General features: G+C 53.6%; 1 protein-coding gene across 1 annotated transcript in view; it reads left to right on the top strand.

Moving 5' to 3' along the window:
* RASA3 (RAS p21 protein activator 3) overlaps positions 1-21,121 on the top strand; it is an 85,383-nt gene that overhangs the window by 25,753 nt on the left and 38,509 nt on the right. Inside the window, exons 2-3 of the mRNA XM_065901743.1 lie at positions 7,095-7,212; positions 15,482-15,585. Coding sequence (XP_065757815.1) covers positions 7,095-7,212; positions 15,482-15,585 — 222 coding nt within the window. The remainder of the gene's footprint in view (positions 1-7,094; positions 7,213-15,481; positions 15,586-21,121) is intronic.

Here is a 21,121-nt window from a genome sequence, read left to right as displayed (position 1 = left end):
TGTCCCCAGGCCGGGGAGACAGCCATAAACACCCTCCTCTTTGCTGGTCTTAGCATCCCTTAGAAATGCAGCATTAGGTGAAAAAGTATTTCCGAAAAAGAGGCACAAAATTTCAGTTTCCAGGGAGTCAGAAATACCTGTTCACCACAACGTTATAAAATAAAGGAGACGCGTGGTTTCTTTTTCCCCTGACTTAATTTCACAGCTTTTATTTCAGGACTGAGTTGTTGTCCAAGAACACTATTTTTATTTCTGGCTTAATTAGAAAAGCACAAGAAAATATAGCATACCCTTTTTTTCTCGTTGGGAAAAGACCGGCGTCCAAGTGAAAGCAAAGTTGCCTAACATTTTGTGTGTTTCAGGTGCTGAACACGTTGAATTCAGTTCAGACAGAAGATCTAAGTGATTCTGGGGGTGTGTTGTCCACAAAACCGGTCTGAGCATGACCCCCACCCAGCTCCTTCGTGCCTGTGGCTCTTTTCCCCCGGAGCCTCAGTGACACTTGCCTTTTGACCCCGAGGCCCCCTTGCCGGCAGCCCAGAGAGAGCAGCGCTCCGGGTGGGCAGGTGGTCTGTGGGGTCTTCCGGGGGCGGCTACGTGAGGTCCAGCGAGGGGCAACAGGGTGGGGGGCCCCCACCCGCCCCCCCACCTGCCCCTGCAGCCCCTGTGTCCCCGCTGGCTCGGACGCTGGGGGCTTCTGCAGGTGTGGGGGCCCTGGGCTGGGGAGCCTGGAGGGTGGTGCCTGCTCCGCCCCCTGTACTTGCAGGGGTGCATGGACCTGTGCCCCAGATTCCTCTCCTTCGGCCCCACGGGACCGTCCATTCAGTCGGAGATGCCCAGCACTCAAGGTGACCCGTGCCTGGGCCATGGGGGAGACGGAAGCTTCTGGGGTGGGAGGAGGCCTCAGGCAGGAGGGGCGCCCCCGCATGGCTGGGCTCATGTTTGCACTTGGGTGATGCTTCCGCAAGGCCTAGGTGGTGATGAGATAAACTCTGCTGGTCTCAGCGCAGGAGGGCAGGCAGGGCCCCTGGGCGGGGCCGCCCCGACCTGGCCGGTGACCATCATGGTGGAGACGTGGCCCAGCACGACTGACCTTCTGAGTTCGCAAAAGGCGTGAGAGTTGGGAATTAGAAACGTGTGAAACCACCAGTGTTAAACAGCGTCAGGTAATTCAGAATTGAAGTCGCCGTGTGGGGACAGCCGGCCCGAGGGTCGCCCACCGCAGCGTGCCCGTGCCCTGGCCCAGCTGCCCATGGCCCGCCGGAGCCCTCGTTTCCCCACCGCACGGTCATCATTCTCAAGTCGGAGGGCCTTTGCGTCAGAGCCAGATGCACCAGGAGCGCAGGGCAGGGTCTCCTCACCCGAAGGGACGCCCAGGACCTCCTGGGCGCACTGCAGCCGGTGCATCGCACCTTTGGGTCGTCACCGTGGGTGGGGTGGGGAGATGCCACTTTGCCCGAGCACCTGAGCATCTGAGCACTGCACCGTCACCTCTCAGGACGTCAGGGCAGCGTATGGGCTGGACATGCAGCCGGGAGGGAGCTCTGGTGGGCAGCTGGGGGGCAGGCTGCCCTGCGGGCTCTTGAGGCCTCTGTCACCGTATGGGGTGCTGGAAGGCCAGGCCAGCCAGGGCTTCCTGGGTCACCTGCATGGTAGCGGGGCCTGGCCTGTGGCTCCAGGCACAGAGCACCAGTGTCCAGCGGCCAGGGTGGAGGCCCGTGGCTCTGACCTCCCCCAGGAAGCCCTGCAGTTGCCACTGGTCTGTCAGGGCCCTGAGGCCAGCCCAGACCAGAGGGAGGGATGTGGGAGCCCCCCCAGGAGGGGCGGCACAGGAGCTGTGACGCCCCGTGCTGTGTGTCTGGGGAGAGGCTGCCGCGTGGTCAGCGCCCAGCAGACCAGGTCATCATGGGTTTGCTCCTTGACTCGCTGGAACACAGGTTTTGGGAGTGCTCCCCGTCTGCCCAGCCATGCTGGATGCAGAGAGGAAGCAGGAGCAGGCATGACTGTGGCTCACGGTGAGGAGCGGGTGACCAGCGGCTCTGGGGTCCCTCTGCCTCGTGGCCCAGAGTCCAAGGGGCGACTCCGTGGTGTCCGTGCAGGGAACAGAGCCCCATCGGTCTCTTCCCGGGGCTCCTGGCTGCCTGGGGGGCCATCACTGGCCCCTCCTGTGCTGCGTGCTCGTCACAGGTCATCACTTGCGTCCCCACCCGAGTGCAGAGAAGGGCCCCGGAGGGCGTTTCTGCATCTTCTGTAACAGTTTCTCGGAAGACATGCCTGCCTGTCTTTTCATAGAGTTTCCTCTTGGAGAGCTGGTGAGTTTCATTTTTAGGCAAATCCTGAGAATTGTGTGTTCTGCCATTTCCACGTGTTCATTAGCTCCTGGGGACTCAGCGCCCGGGTGTGTCATTGACCCACTCACAGTGGGTTGGAAGGTGTAGCTCTCCTCTCTCCTGTCATATGTTAGACTTTAATTTCCTTCTAGCAGCCTTATTTTATTCTTGTCTTTCATGTTGTCACTGGTTCTTTTTGGAAATTGGGGGAGATCTGAGATGCAGGTTTGCGAGGCTTCCTGGGTCCTGGGTATGCCCCCCTACCCCAGTACCTGGAGCTGACCTTGCTGCTCTGGGTCAGGACCTTGGCCGTGTGCTCTGGGTTAGGCAGCTCAGCCCGGAGCCCTCCCGGCTTGTAAATCAGCCTGCGCTAGAGGAGGCTGCCTGTAACTTGATTCAGAAATCTAGCCTCATCTGATTGTGGGGATGTTCGTTCTTTTAATGTGTGTGTGTGCTCGGTCGCCCCATCGTCCAACTCTTTGCGACCCCATTCACTGTGGCCCACCAGGCTCTTCTGCCCATGGAATATCCCAGGCAGGAATACTGAAGTGGGGGCCGTTTCCTCCTCCAGGGCGTCTTCCCGACCCAGGGACCAACCTGCGACTGTTGTGTGTGTCTACTGCGTTGCAGGCGGGGTCTTTTTACCCCTGAACCATCTGAGAAGCTGTTCTATTTAATATCAAGTGTTAAAAGAAAATAGCAAGGCAGTTAAAAACATATTCAAGGAAAGAGAATGTTTTCATCGTGAAACTGATCTCTGGTGGGAGATGGGCCTTTATGTAGTTACAAGGAGCTACACTGGCCAGCAGACTCCATAGGCCCACAGGTACTTGGAGGGAGAGACGGGAGCCCGGGGGCTGTGTCCCCCTCACCAGGTGCTGCCCCTGTGCGTGGGGAGGGCTGGGGAGGGCTGTCTCTGAAGGACAACGGCCTGGGGCTCCTGTGGCTGGTCACGTGTGGTTACAGACTTCGGCCTGTAGCTGAGCTGAGGACCAGCCTACGTAGTAGGGCAGAGCAGAGGTCCCGTGCTTCGTGGACACGGCAGATCTGAGGCCCCGGCTCACTGCTGGGCGTCCCCCTGGGGGCGGATGAGGGCAGCAACCGAGGTCAGAGCCGCTCGGAGGGGAGCCTGTGGACGTGGGGGCCGGGCCGGCTGGGCCAGCAACAGCCTCATGGGGTGCAGACCACGCTGCTGCCCCTGCAGGGCAGTGGGCTTCCTGGTCTGGGCTGAACCTGGTGGAGCTGTGGAGACCACCCACGGCCCGCAGGAGGCCCAGCCCTCTGCCGGGCCAGGCTGGAGACTCGCCGTCTGCGGGGCTGGGTCTTTCTGGCCGTGGTCACCTGGCGTGTGCGGGCAGCGTGGCCAGCAGTGGCCAGGAACCACGGCCTGACGCCTTAATTAGAAACAGGTTTGCTGCTTCAGCGCTGATTTATTGCTGGTTTTTAGGTGCCGCCTTTTATGTCTGTCAGTAAATTCAGCATTCAGAGATGATACTTGGCACAGATTTGCTGTCTGAATCAAAGCCCCCAGCAGACAGTCATTCTGGGTGAATAGTATACATTTCGGAGTCGTGGTTAACAGGAGGAACACGTTTGGTAATGTGACTTACTTGGCTCTTAGAATGAAACCAGAGTTTACTTTCCTTTTTCTTTGCAGGCATTTATCCATCCATTCATTTATCAAATAATCAGCACCCACTGAATACCAGGAGTGACTTTGCCTTCTTAGGTAAACAGCTCCACACATGAGAAAAAAGAACACATCTATCTTCTCATTTGAGGGGCGAAAAGGCCCCATAGTCTGTAGTCAGGAAGAAAACGACCTCCAGCCTGTGGCAGAAGGGACGCACATGGAAGAGACGTCCTCTGCTCTAGTGAGGCCGGGACCCGCTCCTGCCCTGTGGCCGTGGCAGCGTCTCCAGGTGCAGGGCCAGGCGGACGACGTGGCCAGACGGGGTACGGGCCTCTCCCAGCCCTCCTGGCCTGAGTCACTTGTTAACATTGGCTCCGGTGCCTGGCTGGTCTCTGATGTTGCCATCGTCATAGCAACCAGGATGTTTCTGTAACCATGGGGGTGGGGTGGGGGGTGGGAGGCCATGTTCAGCATCTCACAGTTTTAACTGGTTGTTCAGAGAAGGCACTTCCATCTCTTCTGTTCTTGAAGAGAAGTGTCAACTGCTGCTGCTTGTGTTTTGAGGTTCTTAGGAGAATAGACAGGAAAAATCCCCGTCCTGTGTTTTCCACTAGAGGCCATCTCCAGTAAAACTTTTTTAAAAAGATTTAATTCTTCTTTTAAGAAACACAGGCACTTGCAGCTAAATATCTCATTTCTTGCAAAAAAAAAAAAATTTCCAACAGGAAGTGCAGTCACATCCTAGCAGTGTCAGCAGGGAAGTCAGAGTGGATTCGGGGGAAGGTTTGTGAGCACCAGTTCGGGAAGCGGGCAGGAAGTCTATGGGCCCCTTCGGATGCGTTTCGTCACGGTCTGCATGCACCTGCGTGAGTACATGTGAGCGCTTGCGTCTGCCGGGAGCCTATGGAAAATCTGTCTCTAGACACTTCATGACGGGGCTGGAAGCTGCCTGGAATCACGCGCCCTTCTCAGCTTGTCTGTGTTTCTATGCCCAACTCCCCTAGAGTGGCCGGGTGTCCAGGGCCTTGCAGCATTGAGGTGTTATGGGGGTAATCGTAGGAAAACATTCATTGGTTATTTCTTTTTCTTCACCATCTGAGTCACTGATGATTCCCTGACGATTCCCACAGGAAAACCCCACAGAAGCTTTTGAGTTAGAGGAACCTGAGACGTGTGTCCTCACACCTCATGGCTGAGAAGCTGAGGCCCAGAGGGGAGGCCTGGGGTCCCAGGCACGTGTGTGGCAGGTCCCGGAGTGCAGCAGGTGTGTGTGTTCAGGTTGCAGCCGGGGCTGCTAGGAAGCCTCAGAACACTCGATTTATTGGCACAGAAAATATCCACTTGGTTATTGCATGACTTCTTTACCCTGTTGCTCTCCTCTTTCCCAAGTGATGACATTAATGAGAAGCTTGAAAGAGAGGCTTTGGGCTCGCAAACTCGCCTCTGCCCGTCAGAGGCTGCGGCAGGAAGCTGCAAACTGCGTGTTTCCCCGAGAGCAGAGTCAAGTGTGTTTGTGGGGTGTAGGTGTGGCCGTTCTGGGTGCCAAGCTCTGAGGAACTTCTGCTCTGGTTTTGGTTTGGTTTCTGTTGTTGTTGTTTTTCCTTCAGCTTTAACCAGGGGTGGAGGTGCGGCCCCTGGGTGGTACTGGCAGGTGTCGCCGCCTGGGACTGCTCCGGTGGTGCTGGGTGCTCAGACCCGGCCCCCTTCCTGGCCCTGCGTCTGGGGAACAAGAGGCCCCTGGGAGGCAGGAGCTCCTTGAGAGGCTTCCTTCTTTCTTACCTGGGAGGAGAAGCCCCCTCTGCTCCCACTTGGTCCACGTGCAAAGGGCCGCGGTGGCCCGCAGCAAGCTCACCCCGGCTCCTGGCAGAGGGCCCAGCAGGTCTCCAGTCAGACCCAGGGTCAAAGGCACCATGGGCTGGTGGCACCAGGCTGCCTGCAGCTCATGCCTTTTCTCCCAGCACGCAGGGGAGGCAAGGGCACAGCTGGTCCCCTGGACTTCTCCTCACTGGAGCTGTTGTTTGTGTGTGCACACCAAGTTACTTCAGTCGTTCCCGACTCTGTGATCCTTGGTTATTGCCCCAACTTTGACCTAATACTATCAAATTAATCAGAATAAAAAGAGACCTGGGGATTAATAGATAAGCAAAGTGTCAGCCTCGAGAAAGAAGGGAATACTGAGTCAGGCCAGGACATGGATGAGCCTTGAGGACCTGGCACTGAGTGACATTAGCCGGACCCAGAAGGACAAACATGGTGATCCTACTTCTGTGAGGTCCCTGGATCGTCAGGGTCACAGAGACAGAAGCTGGAAGGTGGGCTGCAGGAGGGGAAATGGGGCTTGTTGTCTCATAGATGAAGAGTTTCAGTTTTGTGAGATGAAAGAGTTCTTGAGGTTGATTGTGCAAGTGTGCTGTAGTTAAAGGAGGATGCTGCTGAGCTGTATTCTTAAAGGTGACTGAAATTTTAAAATTTCTGAGTATCTTAATAATTTAAGGTCTTCCCTGGTGGCTTAGATGGTAAAGAATCTGCCTGCAATGCAGGAGACGCAGGTTCAATCCCTGGGTTGGGAAGATCCCCTGGAGAAGGAAATGGCAACCCACTCCACTATTCTTGCCTGGGGAATTCCATAGACAGAGGAGCCTGGTGGGCTACAGTCCATGTGGTCGCAAAGAGTTGGACACGAATGAGTGATTAACACACACAATGATTTAAACATTAAAAATATTAAAGGGACTAATCACTGATTCAATGGATATGAGTTTGAGTAAACTCCGGGAATTGGTGATGGACAGGGAGGCCTGGCGTGCTGCAAGAGAGTTGGACACGACTGAGCGACTGAACTGAACTGACTGAATGTGGGTAAAAGGAAGCAATCGTTAGTTTCTGATGGATCCCTACTTTTACAGGAATCCATTGTTTTAGAGGTTAATGTATGTCACCTTCATGTAACAGTACAAGTGGTTTTTTCTTCAGCACTTTGACTGGTGATGACAAGAAAATGTACAGAATATACAGAAGTGAGCAGGTGCCTTGCTGTGGAATAAACCCATCATTGGGAAAGATGTCTGAGATTAACTAGGAGACTAAGTAATTCCATGCAAAACTGATGGTAGATTTACATTTACTTTTAGGTGAAGCCAAAAATCTTCCCACATACCCGGGGCCAAACAAGATGCGTGATTGTTACTGCACCGTGAACCTAGACCAGGAGGAGGTTTTCAGGACCAAAATCGTGGAGAAATCACTCTGGTAATGTTTGCTGCTCTGTTTGATGCTGATGATCCCTCATCTTACGTCTCCTTGTCTCTTGGTTCACTGGGCGGTTATGATGACGGTCCCTGAATGCTCCTAGTGTCCAGGACTGGGTGGGAGGATGAAGAGGCTGTTTGTCTGCTGGGAGGTGGGTAGGAACTTCCTAAGTCCAGATGAACTGGTGCAACAAGAGGGCAGATTAAGGATTTCAGAGCATAAACATTTGGGAAGCTTTTTTAACCATCTTCCTTTTCCTAAAGACCTCAAGATGAGTGTAGAAGTCACTGCCCACAGAGGTCAGAGGCCTTGAGAGCATTTGCCGATGGAGTTTGAGGTGGGGGGAGGTGAGAAAGGGAGGGTTCAGGCCTGGAGACAGAGGAGTTTGCAGCAGAAGAAACAGGTCAGCTTGTGTAGGAATCCCCCGAGAGCCTGTTCAAGCCCCGTTGGTTCCCTGTTGGTTGGTTCTGGTGGGGTGTGATTCGCATTTCCCACCAGCTCCCGGCCCCCTGGCCCTGACCCCACCCTAGGGACCCCACCCTAGGGTAGGAGCTGTAACGCCTGTGGTCACAGCATGCTGGGGGTGGTGCCTTGCTGCCCCGCAGGTGGGTGGGGCAGGGGTGTGGGTATGGAGAAACAGCAGAGCCGGGTGGGGTCCCGACTAGCACAAGAGAGAGGTTCTGGCTGCGGCCCCACCCTCGGGCTTAGAACTGTGGGTTGTGTGGGTCCATCCACAGAGCTATTTTGGGCTTGAGAACATTTTTAGCGGATGAATTATATCCTTGCTTATTGCTGCTTCTAAGTGGGAACAAACAGCACGTTCTGATGACTTAATGAACTTAAGTTTTAGAAACCATTAAGATCTCCTGCCCCCGAAATGTGAAGACACTTCCCTTCACCATCTGCCCTGTCGCTGCCCACACTAGCAGGGCGGCTCCCGAGGCCCTGTGTTTTTTCAGTCCACACTCCAGATCCTCTGAAGGAATTTGTTGAAGCAAAAGAAGACTGAGGAATTTGTCAAGAGTCAAGTGTGGCTTTGGGACAACCTGCAAGGGTTATTTCTGTGAGGTCCCCAGGAGAGGAGTCCTTCTGTGTTTAAATGGTCTCTGTTAGAGGATCATAAACCTAGAGAATTAACATCGATCCCTGTGAAACTAGGCTCCCTGCAGACCTGCTGGGTGAGGGTCTCTGGGAAGCGAATCTGTTGAGGAACCTCTGCAGTGAGGACCAGTCCTAAAAATATTTCCTATGGGTTTAGAAACAGAAACCATACTTTTTGGTTTTAGTGGCACAAAACACTGTGCTCTGGGGGCAGAGAGGGGAGACTGCGGGCTGCACATCAGCCAGGCTGCGGCGGTGTTGTCCAGGTGGGGCAGCGCCCTGTGGTGCAGCCAGAACCAGGGCAGCCCCGGAAGCTGGCCCAGGGGCCGGGTAGCTCAGGAGGGCCGGGTAGCTGCGGAGGGCCGGGTAGCTCAGGAGGGCCTGGTACCTCAGGAGGGCCAGGTAACTCCAGGAGGCCGGGTAGCTCAGGAGGGCCTGGTAGCTCAGGAGGGCCGGGTAGGGCAGGAGGGCCGGGTAGCTCAGGAGGGCCGGGTAGCTCAGGAGGGCGGGATACCTCAGGAGGGCCGGGTAGCTCAGGAGGGCCGGGTAGCTCCAGGAGGTCCGGGTAGCTCAGGAGGGCCGGGTAGCTCAGGAGGGCCGGGTACCTCAGGCGGGCCTGGTAGCTCCAGGAGGGCGGGGTACCTCAGGAGGGCCAGGTAGCTGAGGAGGGCCGGGTACCTCAGGAGGGCCGGGTAGCTCAGGAGGGCCGGGTAGCTGAGGAGGGCCTGGTAGCTCAGGAGGGCCTGGTACCTCAGGAGGGCCGGGTAGCTCAGGAGGGCCTGGTACCTCAGGAGGGCCTGGTACCTCAGGAGGGCCTGGTAGCTCAGGAGGGCCTGGTACCTCAGGAGGGCGGGGTACCTCAGGAGGGCCAGGTAACTCCAGGGGACCTGGGTAGCTCCAGGAGGGCCAGGTAGCTCCAGGAGGCCTGGGTAAATCCAGGGGGGCCGGGTAGCTCCAGGAGGGCCCAGAGCACACGCTCCTTCTGACCCTCACCATTCATGCTTCCCGCACAGGCAGTGTTAATATGCTAGCTTTTAAGGTTAATGTATTCATTAGCTCAAGTAATATTTATTGAGTGCTGATCTAATATACAAGATAAGGCCAGGAGTGCTGAAAGCAGAAAGTTAAAGCTGATAGCAAATAGACACATTTGTGCAAAATAATTCCAAGAGCCTAAAAATATAGGAAACAATAAGCAAATGGGACCTAACTAAACTTAAACACTTTTGCATAGTTTTTTATTCCTTTTTTAAGGAAACAATAAGCAAAATGAAAAGGCAACCTATGGAATTAGAGAAAGTATTTGCAAATGACACTACTGACAAATGATTAATTTCCAGAATATATAAACAGCTCATATAGCTTAATATCAAAAAACCAAACAACCCAATCAGAAAATGGGCAGAAGACCTAGATATTTCTCCAAAGACATACAGATAGCCAAGAGGCACATGAAAAGATGTTCAACATTGCTAATTATTAGAGGAAAGCAAATCAAAACTAAACTATGCAAGACACAAGTTGTTTTTTTAGTTAAAAAACTAAAAACTTAACTACTGTATGGTCCAGTAGCCCCAGTCCTGAGTTTATATCCAGAGAAAGCCATAGTTCAATAAGATGCATGCATGCCAGTCTTCACTGCAGCACTGTTTACAGTAGTAAAAACATCCAAACAACCGAAATGCGCATCAACAGATAAGTAAAGAAGGTGTGGTACACACACACACACACACACACACACACACACACATGCGCGTGCGCGCGCGCAATGAAATACTACTCAGCCATAAAAAAGAATGAAAGAATGCCATTTGCAGCAACATGGATGGACCGAGAGATTGTCACACTGAGTGACGTCAGTCAGACAGAAAAATGAATATCATATGGTATTGCTGACATGTGGAATCTTAAAAAAAAAGATACAAATGAACTTACTTACAAACCAGAAATAGACAGATAGAAAACAAGCTGGTGGTTACCAAAGGGCCTGACGGGGAGGACAGAGAGGGATTAATATACACACCACTATATGTAAAACAGATAAACAGCAAAGACCTCTTGGAAGCACAGAGAATTATATTCAATATCTTGCAATAGCCTATAATGGAAGAAAATCTGAAAAAGAATATGTGTGTGTGTGTGTGTGTGTGTGAATCACTTTGCTATGAACCTGAAACTAACACGCTGTCAATTAACTATACTTCAGTTTAAAAAGTGGTTTATAATATGACTGTGTTTAGCATTGAGGTAAAAATCTTATTCACACTGGTGGGGGCCAAGCGGGTCTCCCCAGACCTTGATTCTGCAGTGTGAGGGCAAAAGCAAGTAACCTGCTCTATTAAAGAAGTTAGCAAGAGAAACTGCCTCCACTCGGTGCCAAACGCTTGAAATCAGAGCTGGCTCTTGTGAGTGTGTAGCCTGAATCCATACCACATCTGTGGTCTGGAAACCACAGTCCACACACGTATATTAATACAGTCCAGGGTTAGTGGTTTGTAACACCCGTTGAGGCAATGATGAGCCAGTTGAAAGCAAATCCAGTCTTCTTCAACCCACGTCTCCGGATTCTGCAGTATAACGTTCCAGGGAATTTGTGCTCAGAGGAGAAAATGCACAGAGGACACAGGAATAAAGCATCATGTGCATTTCCCAAGAGAAGCAATAGATAGCAGAAATAGACTTTCAGAGTTTGCAGAATGTCAGCTAGCAAAGTTTAGCGAACACAGATAGCTGGACTCACATGTCCTGGGGGGCTCTCAGGGTCAGATGCCTCGGGGGAAACCAGCCTCTCTCCATCCCAGGTGACCTGTCCATCAGCAGGTGATTCAGGAATAGTTTCTGCCCTCCCAAGAGCAGCATCTTCCTGATGTTGCAAGTGGACTGGTTCACATCTAACTTCTTACAGCCATACTTTTTAATCATTTAAATGACAAATCATCATTTCTTTTCCTTTAATTTAAATGTTAAGGCTCTATGAACCTGGGCCGTCAGGGTTGGGGCTGGATGGCTCCCTGCTAGGGGCCATGGTGTGCCTGCAGAGGCGTCCTGGGGTCCCCGGGCTGGGGCAGATGGGGCTGAAGGCTGCCCGTGGAGGAACACATCCCCTTATCCAGTAAAAGGAGCATGTTGATGCCACGGGCACACACACACACAAAGAAAACAGAACTCTTGAGGGTCTTCCCTCAGCTCAGTTGGTAAAGAATCTGCCTACAATGCAGGAGACCCGGGTCTGAACCCTGGGTTGGGAAGATCCCTTGGAAAAGGGAAAGGCTACCCACTCCAGTATTCTGGCCTGGAGAATTCCATGAACTGTGTAGTCCATGCGGTTGCAAAGAGTCGGCCACGACTGCACAACTTTCACTTCATTACTGGGTTGGTCTAGTCCTTTGCAGGAGTATTCCACAAAGTGGCAGATCTTTATTTCCATTGGTCCACATAAGTGATCATTTTGAGGATGACGCTGTCCGCTTCTCCCCAGGGCGGGTCGGAAGGGGCTCCTGCTCTGACCCTCGCCTCCCCCAGGGGCGGCTGTGTTAGGTGTGCTGTGCCTCCTCCCCCGTCCCTCCAGGCCTCGGCTGTGTGACCTTGTGGGCCTGCAGCCCTGACCCCGGGCCCTGCCGAGCGCAAGGCGGGCACATCCTGCCCCCATGTTTGGTTGTGTCTGTCAAGCAAGGAAGGCAGGTTACAAAGTTGCGTTAATAGTAAGAGGCCTTTTTTGCTTAAACCTTGGGATGCTCTAAAAATGGCCTGGAGTGTGAGGAGGTAAAGGCCAGTGTGGTTATCATTTCTGAGTAGTGGGATCACAGGTGGTGTTTTGTTCTTTTGTTTGTAGGTATTGTCCATTTACGTAATTAGAAGTTTCTTAAATAACCGCTTTCTGGACCGCAGGGAGGAGGAGCTAGAGCATCGATTGGGCTGTAATTACAGAATCTCAGTCGGCCGCTCTTGCCAAGGACTTTCCCAAATGAAAGGCTGTTCCCTAGTGGATGGGTGCGAGCTTCCGGTTTGCAGCCAGACGGAGCATGAGGGTCAGTGACTTGAGAGGGTCCTTCTGTTCCTTCCAAGAGATGCAAATTGCTCGGAAAATAGAGCTTTGTGTGATGGGAGTGACTAGACCCAGAAAGGCCTCCGCAGTGTTCCGAGGGAGAAGCTGTTTGGGGTTAGGGTGTGACAAGGGAGAGGAAGTCTGTGGTTTGAGGGGAAAGACGTCATTTTCTCAGATGTTTTTAATGAAAACCAAGTTGTTGACTAGAAAACAGCTACTGACATTATGAGACTGTACAAATAGCATCTTCTTTGCTTACATTTTTCTCTCTAATTTCTCAAGTTAAAGCTTAAAATATTTTTGACATCAATGCAGGTCTCAGGTCCGGACGTTCCATATCACCTGGAGTGGGTATACCCCCCACAGTCCCGAGGGCTCTGAGAGGACCCTCCTCCCACAGTCCCGGGGGCTCTAGGGGGACCCTTCCCACAAACCCGGGGACTCTGAGGGGACCCCCCACAGTCCTGGGGCCTCTGAGGGGGACCCTCCCCCCACAGTCCCAGGGGCTCTAGGGGGACCCTTCCCGCAAACCGGGGACTCTGAGGGGACCCCCCACAGTCCCGGGGCCTCTGAGACGACCCTCCCTCCACAGTCCCGGGGGCTCTAGGGGGACCCTTCCCAAAAACCCGGGGACTCTGAGGGGACCCCCCACAGTCCTGGGGCCTCTGAGGGGGACCCTCCCCCCACAGTCCTGGGGCCTCTGAGGGGGCCCCTCCCCCCACAGTCCCGGGGGCTCTAGGGGGGCCCTCCCCCTGTAGTCCTGGGGGCTGTCTGGTCCAGGGCGGGCCTGCAGCTCAGAGCATCCCCCCAGTACCTTCTCCATCCTCCCTGAGCGCCTGAGTCTCAGGATGGGGGACTTCTCTCTGAGCTCCCAGACGCCTTGCTGACCACAGTGTCCAGGCAGCAATCAGGCCAGGACCCTGCAGGAGACCGTGGCTGGACCCCGTCCACCCCTCTGAGGGGTCAGTCTGTCCCTGTGGGCCTGCGAGCCAGGCAGTCTGGGGGTCAGTTAATGGGACCCCTGGGCTCCCCCAGGGCTTCCCAGGCTGCTGCCCCCTCGCCCTCAGGGGTCTCCCCGATACCCTCCTTCCCTCGGGGCCTTTCTGAAGCTTCTGGGCCCTGGTGGCTTCAGTTGCTTTAGGGAAAAGGTCCATCCAGGTGTGACTTGTTGGTGAGGACACATGATTTCCCTGGGGGGTGTGGGGGGCCCCTTGTGGAGTGTGAGCTGGGTGGTAGACCCCACGTGAGCAGGGGCTTCCAGGTGGGAAGACAGTCTGGGAGGGGAGAGGAGCTACCCTGGCCATGGGCCCTGCCCACAGTCTCATACAGATGTAAGCGGTGGCCAGAGAGATGCGGCTGACTGTCCACGCCCTTGTGTGGATGGAGCGGCTTTCTCTCCGGAAGCTGGTTTGCCCTGCGCTCTGGCCGTGACCCCTGACTGGGGGAACCTGAGCTTCTGGAGAGGATCTGGGAGCCTCAAACAGAAGCTGTCATAATGCAGGCTCACAGGCGCCGAGGGCCATGCTGCCTGGCGATTTTAAAGGAGTTTAAAACCGTTTAGAGGAAGTGCGAGAGGGACTCTGAAGAAGCTAGAAGGGGTTTCTGCTGCCTCTGGGAGCTGAGCAAGATCATTCCCCGGGGTGGCCGGGCGTCCCAGCCCTGGGGCGGCTGTGGGTGAGGTGAGACCACCCCCTGTAGCACTGGCCCTTTGGATGCAGGCCCCGCCCTTCTTGACTCGTCTCCTGTGGACGCTTGGATACGGTGTTTGGCTTAATGAATTTCACTCCAGGTTTTAGGGAATGGCTTAACCAGCGTGCAGTTATTAGCCAGACGCTGAGCTGTCTGATCTGGCCGGCGCCCTTTCTGGAGGCCTGGCCCTGCCTGCCTGGCTTCCGGCTCTCGCCGCGCTGCAGGGTGGTCCTGAGCCCACTTCTGGACCCCGGGCTCTGTGTGGGCTGCCCTGTGGCGCATCTGGGGCTCACGGGAGGCTCCCCTCTATTCCGTGGCTCCTGCCCTCCCCTCCCCCAGACCTGGGAAACCGATGCCCGTGTTTGGACACAGGACAGCAAGAAAGGGGAAACCGGGTTCTTTTTTCAAGGCTGGCCCTGGTGGGGGCGGGGCGGTGCCAGCCTGGCATGGTGTTGGGGGTGGGGAGTGGGACATGACTGCTGGCAGAGGGAGGTGTTTGCACATCTAGGCTCAGGGAAAGGGGAATCTGCGTTTGAACTTCTCCCTGTAATTAGCAAGGAAGGCACTCTGGCTGGCCTCAGGGCAGGGCACTGCTGGCATTAAACCCTTGTCGTACAGCCGTAGTTCAGGCCAACTGGTCCCTGGGCTGCATGTTCCCTTTATCTGGAGAAGCCTGCAACCGTGCCTCTATGACCTGTGTGTAGAGATGCCTGGGCAAAGGTGCCAACAGGGGGGGCTGGAGCTGTGTGGCCCCCTGGGTTCCCCAGAAAGGAGAGACTGTCTGACAGGCACATGAGGGAGTCTCACCCTGCTCCCCACCATCCACAGCTTCCTTTATCTTGGAAAAATGCTTCCAACTCTGTCCCCACGAAGAGACACTGGGCTTTCCCTTCACCAAGAGGGAGTGGCCTGGACCGTGATGGCCCATCCTTGTGCTCCCCCCGAGGACTGATCCCCCTAGGATGACACCCCCAGGACTGACACCCCCAGGGCTGGTCCCTTCCAGGACTGACACACCCAGGAGCTCATGTCCCCAGGACTGACACCCCCAGGGCTATTCCCCTCCAGGACTGACACCCCGGGACTGATTCCCTAGGACTGACACCCCCAGGGCTGGTCCCTTCCAGGACCGACACACCCAGGAACTCATGTCCCCAGGACTGACACCCCCAGGGCTATTCCCCTCCAGGACTGACACCCCGGGACTGATTCCCTAGGACTGACACCCCCAGGGCTGGTCCCTTCCAGGACTGACACACCCAGGAGCTCATGTCCCCAGGACTGACACCCCGGGACTGATTCCCTAGGGCTGACACCCCCAGGACTAGTCCCCTCCAGGACTGACACCCCAGGATGGTCTCGCCCAGCCCCAGTACCCCCAGGACTGGGGACGTGGCTCACAGAGTCTAACAGTGTCCCTCTGTCTCCGTCTAGCCCCTTCTATGGAGAGGACTTCTACTGCGAGATTCCGCGGAGTTTCCGTCACCTGTCCTTTTATATTTTTGATCGAGACGTTTTCCGGAGGGATTCCATCATAGGTAGGTCCCGACCAAACAACCAGGTGTATTCTTCATTTTCTCTGCCTCTTCTGAATGGGGACTTGTTCTGGAGGAACTGGGGCATCTCCTGGACACCCCATCTGAGCCAGAGAACTGCACCAGCGTCTCACCTGCCCTTGCTGGCTGTCCCCGGCTGACTGTCAGCGGGTGCGGGGCAACACCCCACGAGCTCATGGAAACACATCCGGAGCCGTCCCTCAGGGCTAGAGTGGGGTTCCTGGACCTGCCCCCAAATGATTCCCAAGGGCTCCTCCAACCACCCCAGCCCCTGCCTCTCCCTGACACCCAGCACCCACCTATGGGGGCTGTTCTCAAGGTGTTGGGGTGCTCTCAGAGCTAGTGGGGTATTCTCAGAGGTGTTGGAGTGCTCTCAGGGGTGCTGAGGTGCTCTCAGGAGTGTTGGGGTGCTCTCAGAGGTGTTGGGGTGCTCTCATGGGTGTTGGGGTGCTCTCAGGGGTGATGGGTGCTCTCAGGGGTGTTGGGGTGCTCTCAGGGGTGATGGGTGCTCTCAGGGGTGTTGGGTGCTCTCAGAGGTGTTGGGTGCTCTCAGAGGTGTTGGGGTGCTCTCAGAGGTGTTGGGTGCTCTCATGGGTGTTGGGGTGCTCTCAGGGGTGATGGGTGCTCTCAGGGGTGTTGGGTGCTCTCAGGGGTGATGGGTGCTCTCAGGGGTGTTGGGTGCTCTCAGGGATGTTGGGTGCTCTCAGAGGTGTTGGGGTGCTCTCAGAGGTATTGAGTGCTCTCAGGGGTGTTGGGGTGCTCTCAGAGGTGTTGGGTCCTCTCAGAGGTGATGGGTGCTCTCAGGGATGTTGGGGTGCTCTCAGGGGTGTTGGGTGCTCTCAGGGGTGTTGGGGTGCTCTCAGAGGTGTTTGGTGCTCTCAAGGCTGTTGGAGTGCTCTCAGGGGTGTTGGGGTGCTCTCAGAGGTGTTTGGTGCTCTCAGGGGTTTTGGGGTGCTCTCAGAGGTATTGAGTGCTCTCAGAGGTGTTGGGTGCTCTCAGGGGTGTTAGGGTGCTCTCAGGGGTGTTGGAATGCTCTCAGGGGTGTTGGGGTGCTCTCAGAGTTGTTGGGTGCTCTCAGGGGTGTTGGGGTGCTCTCAGAGGTGTTTGGTGCTCTCAGAGGTATTGGGGTGCTCAGGGGTGTTTGGGTGCTCTCAGAGGTGTTAGAATGCTCTCAGGGGCTGTTGGGGACTCTCAAAGATGTTCAGGCACTCTCAGAGGCGTCAGAGTCCCAGATGCGCCAGCATCCTGGAGAGAGTGAGGCCCACCTTAAATGGGGAGCAGCCCAGAGCTGCCCTTTGGTGGGTGCACCTTTGTCCCTGCAAAGCCCTATCAGTTCCCTTGGCCCCAGAGACCCGAGCCCCCAAAACGGGCTCAGCTGTAGCCTCGGGATCCAGCTGATCGTTGGTGGCCTGGCTGCTCCTGGCGGGAGCAGTCTCAGTGCTTGCTCTGGTACAGAGCAGTTGACTCTGACAGCCCCTGACCCTGCAGTCTCCCACCCACTCCTGGGGCATCTGGCTCACTCAACTTACCGCTCACACATGACTGGTCAAGGGTGTTTGTGTCCAGGCCAACAGCCCTCAGAAAAAGTCTGAAGGCAGTCTGGCGCTGAGGTCCTTTGAGGAAGCGTCTAGCAGAGTTCCCAGCACATGGATCAGAGGTTCCACTTGTCAAGATGCGGATGCTGGTTGCTGGGTCTGGACAACAAGTAGCATTCTTGGAAACTGCTGAGTTTTAAGTGGAGGTCACCAGGGCTTGTTCGACAAGTGCGTGGCCTGGATCACACAGGAACTCAGGCGATTCATAACTTGACTTGTTTAAGATGGAGCTGTGGTTGGGCTGCCAGCGGGACCTTTAACTCTCGATCCGGAAGGTTTTCCATGTGGGGGAGGCGGGGAACACTTTCATGCCACTCACCCTGTAGGCCTGGCCACCTTTGCCCTCAGGATGGTGCCCGAACGAACCCTTAGCAGCTGTCAGGCCCTGGTGATTCCTCCTCGAGGCCAGACATGGGCTCCAGCCTCTACTGAGAGGCGCCTTTGTCTGGTGCCTCCCGACCTGGAGCCCACCTCAGGCCCTGCCCCGGTGCCCGTGTGGCCACCGCCATTGGCCGAGACCCTGGTCAGCAAGAGGCTGCCCCTCGCTGCATGCTATCCTCACCGTCACTGTGGGAGCGGCTCTTCTGTGTCCACCGGACCGCACTTCCCGTGGCCTTGGGCTCTCTGCGCAGTGCCGAGGGTGTCTCTGTCCAGCTGATGCTGGACACACCAGCGTTTGTTCAAGGAGGAAAGTGAACAGAGCAGCGGGTTTGGAATGTGACGTGTTACCTGATGGAGCAAAATGCCAGGCTGGATGAAGCACAATCTGGAATCAGGTTTGCTGGGAGAAACATCAATAACCTCAGGTATGCAGTAACACACCCTTATTTCAGAAAGCAAAGAGGGACCAGAGAGCCTCTTGATGAAAGTGAAAGAGGAGGGTGAAAAAGCTGGCTTAAAATTCAGCAAGTTCAAAAAACAAAGATCATGGCATCACTTCATGGCAAATAGATGGGGAAACAATGGAAACAGTGACAGACTATTTTCTTGGGGTCCAAAATCCCTGCAGATGGTGACTGCAGCCATGAAATTAAAAGACACTTGCTCCTTGGAAGAAAAACTATGGCCAATCTAGACAGCACATTAAAAAGCAGAGACATTACTTTGCCAACAAAGTTCTAGCTAATCAAAGCTATGGATTTTCCTGTAGTCATGTATGGATGTGAGAGTTGGACCATAAAGAAAACTGAGCACCAAAGAATTGATGCTTTTGAACTGTGGTGTTGGAGAAGATTCTTGAGAGTCCCTTGGACTGCAAGGAGATCCAACCAGTCCATCCTAAAGGAAATCAGTTCTGAATGTTCATTGGAAGGACTGATGCTGAAGCGGAAACTCCAATACTTTGGTCACCTGATGCAAAGAATTGACTCATTGGGAAAGACCCTGATGCTGGGAAAGATTGAAGGCAGGAGGAGAAAGGGACAACAGAGGACGAGATGGTTGGATGGTATCACCAACTCGATGGACCTGAGCTTGAGCAAGCTCCGGGAGACAGTGAAGGACAGAGAAGCCTGGTGTGCTGCAGTCCATATGGTCACAAAGAGTTGGACATGACTGAGTGAGTTGAACAACAAAGATGTTTATTAATCATTCTGTTTAAGGCACCTGCTATTTTTAAAGATAAATAGCAAAATCATGGCTTAGCAATTCCTGGTGGCTTTAAAATTGGGATGTGTCAGGGTGCAACCAGATTTAGAGTTTTCAAAATCGTTCTCACAGCCGTAAAAATAAGAGGCTGTCTGATCTCCAGGGGTAATTTAAAGTTATGACTAGCAATTATGTTGTTACCAGGATGAGAAACCACATTCTAGGGTATAAATTTGTGTCACAGAAACAAGCACAGTGTCACCGGCTTCTCGCGTCTACCGTGTGATCTGATGGCACGGCGCCCGGTTCTGCCCGTGCAGCCCCCAAGTGGGCCCCCCCCACAGGCTGGGTCCCAGGTGCCCAGGGAGGCTGCAGAGACGCTCGTGCCAGTGTGGTCAGGGCCGCCAGCTCTGGCAGGGTGGCTGGTGGGGCTGGCCGTGCTGGGCCGGGCTCCTCCCACCACCCCCCACTTTTGTCAGGATGGGAGGGGCGTCCTGCAGTCTCTCTGAAAGGCGGGGGCTTGCTGTGAGTCCTTGGGCCCCTGGTCTGCAGGCCGGTTTATTGAGCTGCAGTCTGTGCACTGTGCCCGTCGCAGGGAAGTCCGCTTCTGCCCACTCATCACCAGATGACGGTGGGGTTGCGTCCCGTTTTTTGTGACTGTAAACAAAGCTGCCCTCAACTTTCTCGTCTAGGTGTTTGCGTTGACAAATGGTTTTATTTCTTAGAAAATACCTAGAAGTGAGATTTCTGGGGCATTCTGTAGGCTTTAGAAGACAGCAGAATTTGCCATCTCGAATAAGCCATTTTGGTATAAGGAATTGTTTGAGCTGAAGGCAGTTGAGAAGAAGTGGACACATGGAAATCTCTCTGCCCTGCAACCTGGGACAACTCTAGACCCTGATCAGCCTGGAAGCGACCCCCGAGGAGCCCACGTAGCAAGCCCTCTGGACCTCTCGTTCCCTGAAGCTCTTCCTCTGTGTCATCACTCCTCTGAAACTCCGTGACTGTTGTTTTAGGTGGAGATGCTCCGAGTTGCTGCTGCCTCCTGGAGTCACTCATCGCCAGGCTTCCCCTCATGTACCTGTCTGTTTTCCCTTGTTAATTTTTCTTTCGTTACAGAGGCCAGAGAACCTGAGAGAGTAGGAGGAGAAAGATTTTCATGCCCTGCAGTGTGTTTCGGTCTGTTAGAAACGGACTCTGCTTTCCTAATACGCCGTCTTCAGTTCTCTCCAGCACTGTGTCATCTTCCTTTATTTTCAGTTCAGTTTTGCCATTCTGATGTGTGTGTAGCATCTTGCTGTCGTTTTTACTGTTTTTTCATAATGAAGAATTATTTGGGCATCTTTTCATGCACTGACTTACCATCTATATCTCTCCTTTGGTAAATTGTTCACATCTTTGCCCTTCTAATTGGGCTCTCTTGTCGAGATTTTCAAAGTTTTTAAACTGTATTCTGGATACAAGTCCTTTATCAGATGTGTATTTGCAGATATTTTCTTCTAGCTTGTGGCTTGTCTTTTCATTTTCTTACTAGTGTCTTTTGAAGAGCAGAAGTTTTTAATTTTGATGAGCTCCGATTTATAAACCTTTTTTATAGTTTGTATTTTTGGTGTCATATCTAAGAATTCTTTTCCTACCACGGGGTTGTGAAGATCTTCTGTTTTTTTCTTCTAGAAAGTTTTTGTTTTTAGTTCTTATATTTAGATCTATTTCAAGTATATTTTACATATAACAAGATTTGTTTTTCTCCTTATAGATGTCCAGTTGAATTTCCGTAGCATCTTTTGAGAATCAGTTGACTTTACACGCGTGGGTCTGCCTGTGGCTTCTGTGTTCTGTTCCCCTGATGTCCACTCCTTTCCTCACACCAACATCACACTGTCTCAATTCCTGTATTTTCACAGTAAGTCTTAAATCAGTCCTCTGAGCTCATCAGCTTTGTCCTTTTCCAAACTTGTTTTGCTATTTTAGGTCCTTTGAATTGTCATTTGCATTTTTGATCTGCTTCTCAATTTCCAAGATAATTGAGATTACATTGATCTATAGATTAATTTGGGGAGAATTAACACTTTAAGAAAATTGAGTCTCAGACCATCCAGCATGGCATGTCTCTCCACGTCCTTGGGTCTTTAATTTCTTTCATCAGGATTTTGTGATGTGTTTTCAGCATACACATCTTGCATGCACACACACATATGTGTGGGGAGTGTGTGTGTATGTACATGTGTGTAGATATTTATATGTACATATATTCCTATATTTATGTTTATACATATGTGTGTGTACATGTGTGTGTATATTTATATATACATGTATCCCTCCCTATATTTATGTTT

Source organism: Muntiacus reevesi, chromosome 11 (genome assembly GCF_963930625.1).
Source record: "Muntiacus reevesi chromosome 11, mMunRee1.1, whole genome shotgun sequence".
Taxonomy (NCBI): Eukaryota; Metazoa; Chordata; class Mammalia; order Artiodactyla; family Cervidae; genus Muntiacus; species Muntiacus reevesi.
Note: the sequence above shows the minus strand (reverse complement) of the source record. Positions and strands in the feature narration are given on the sequence as shown.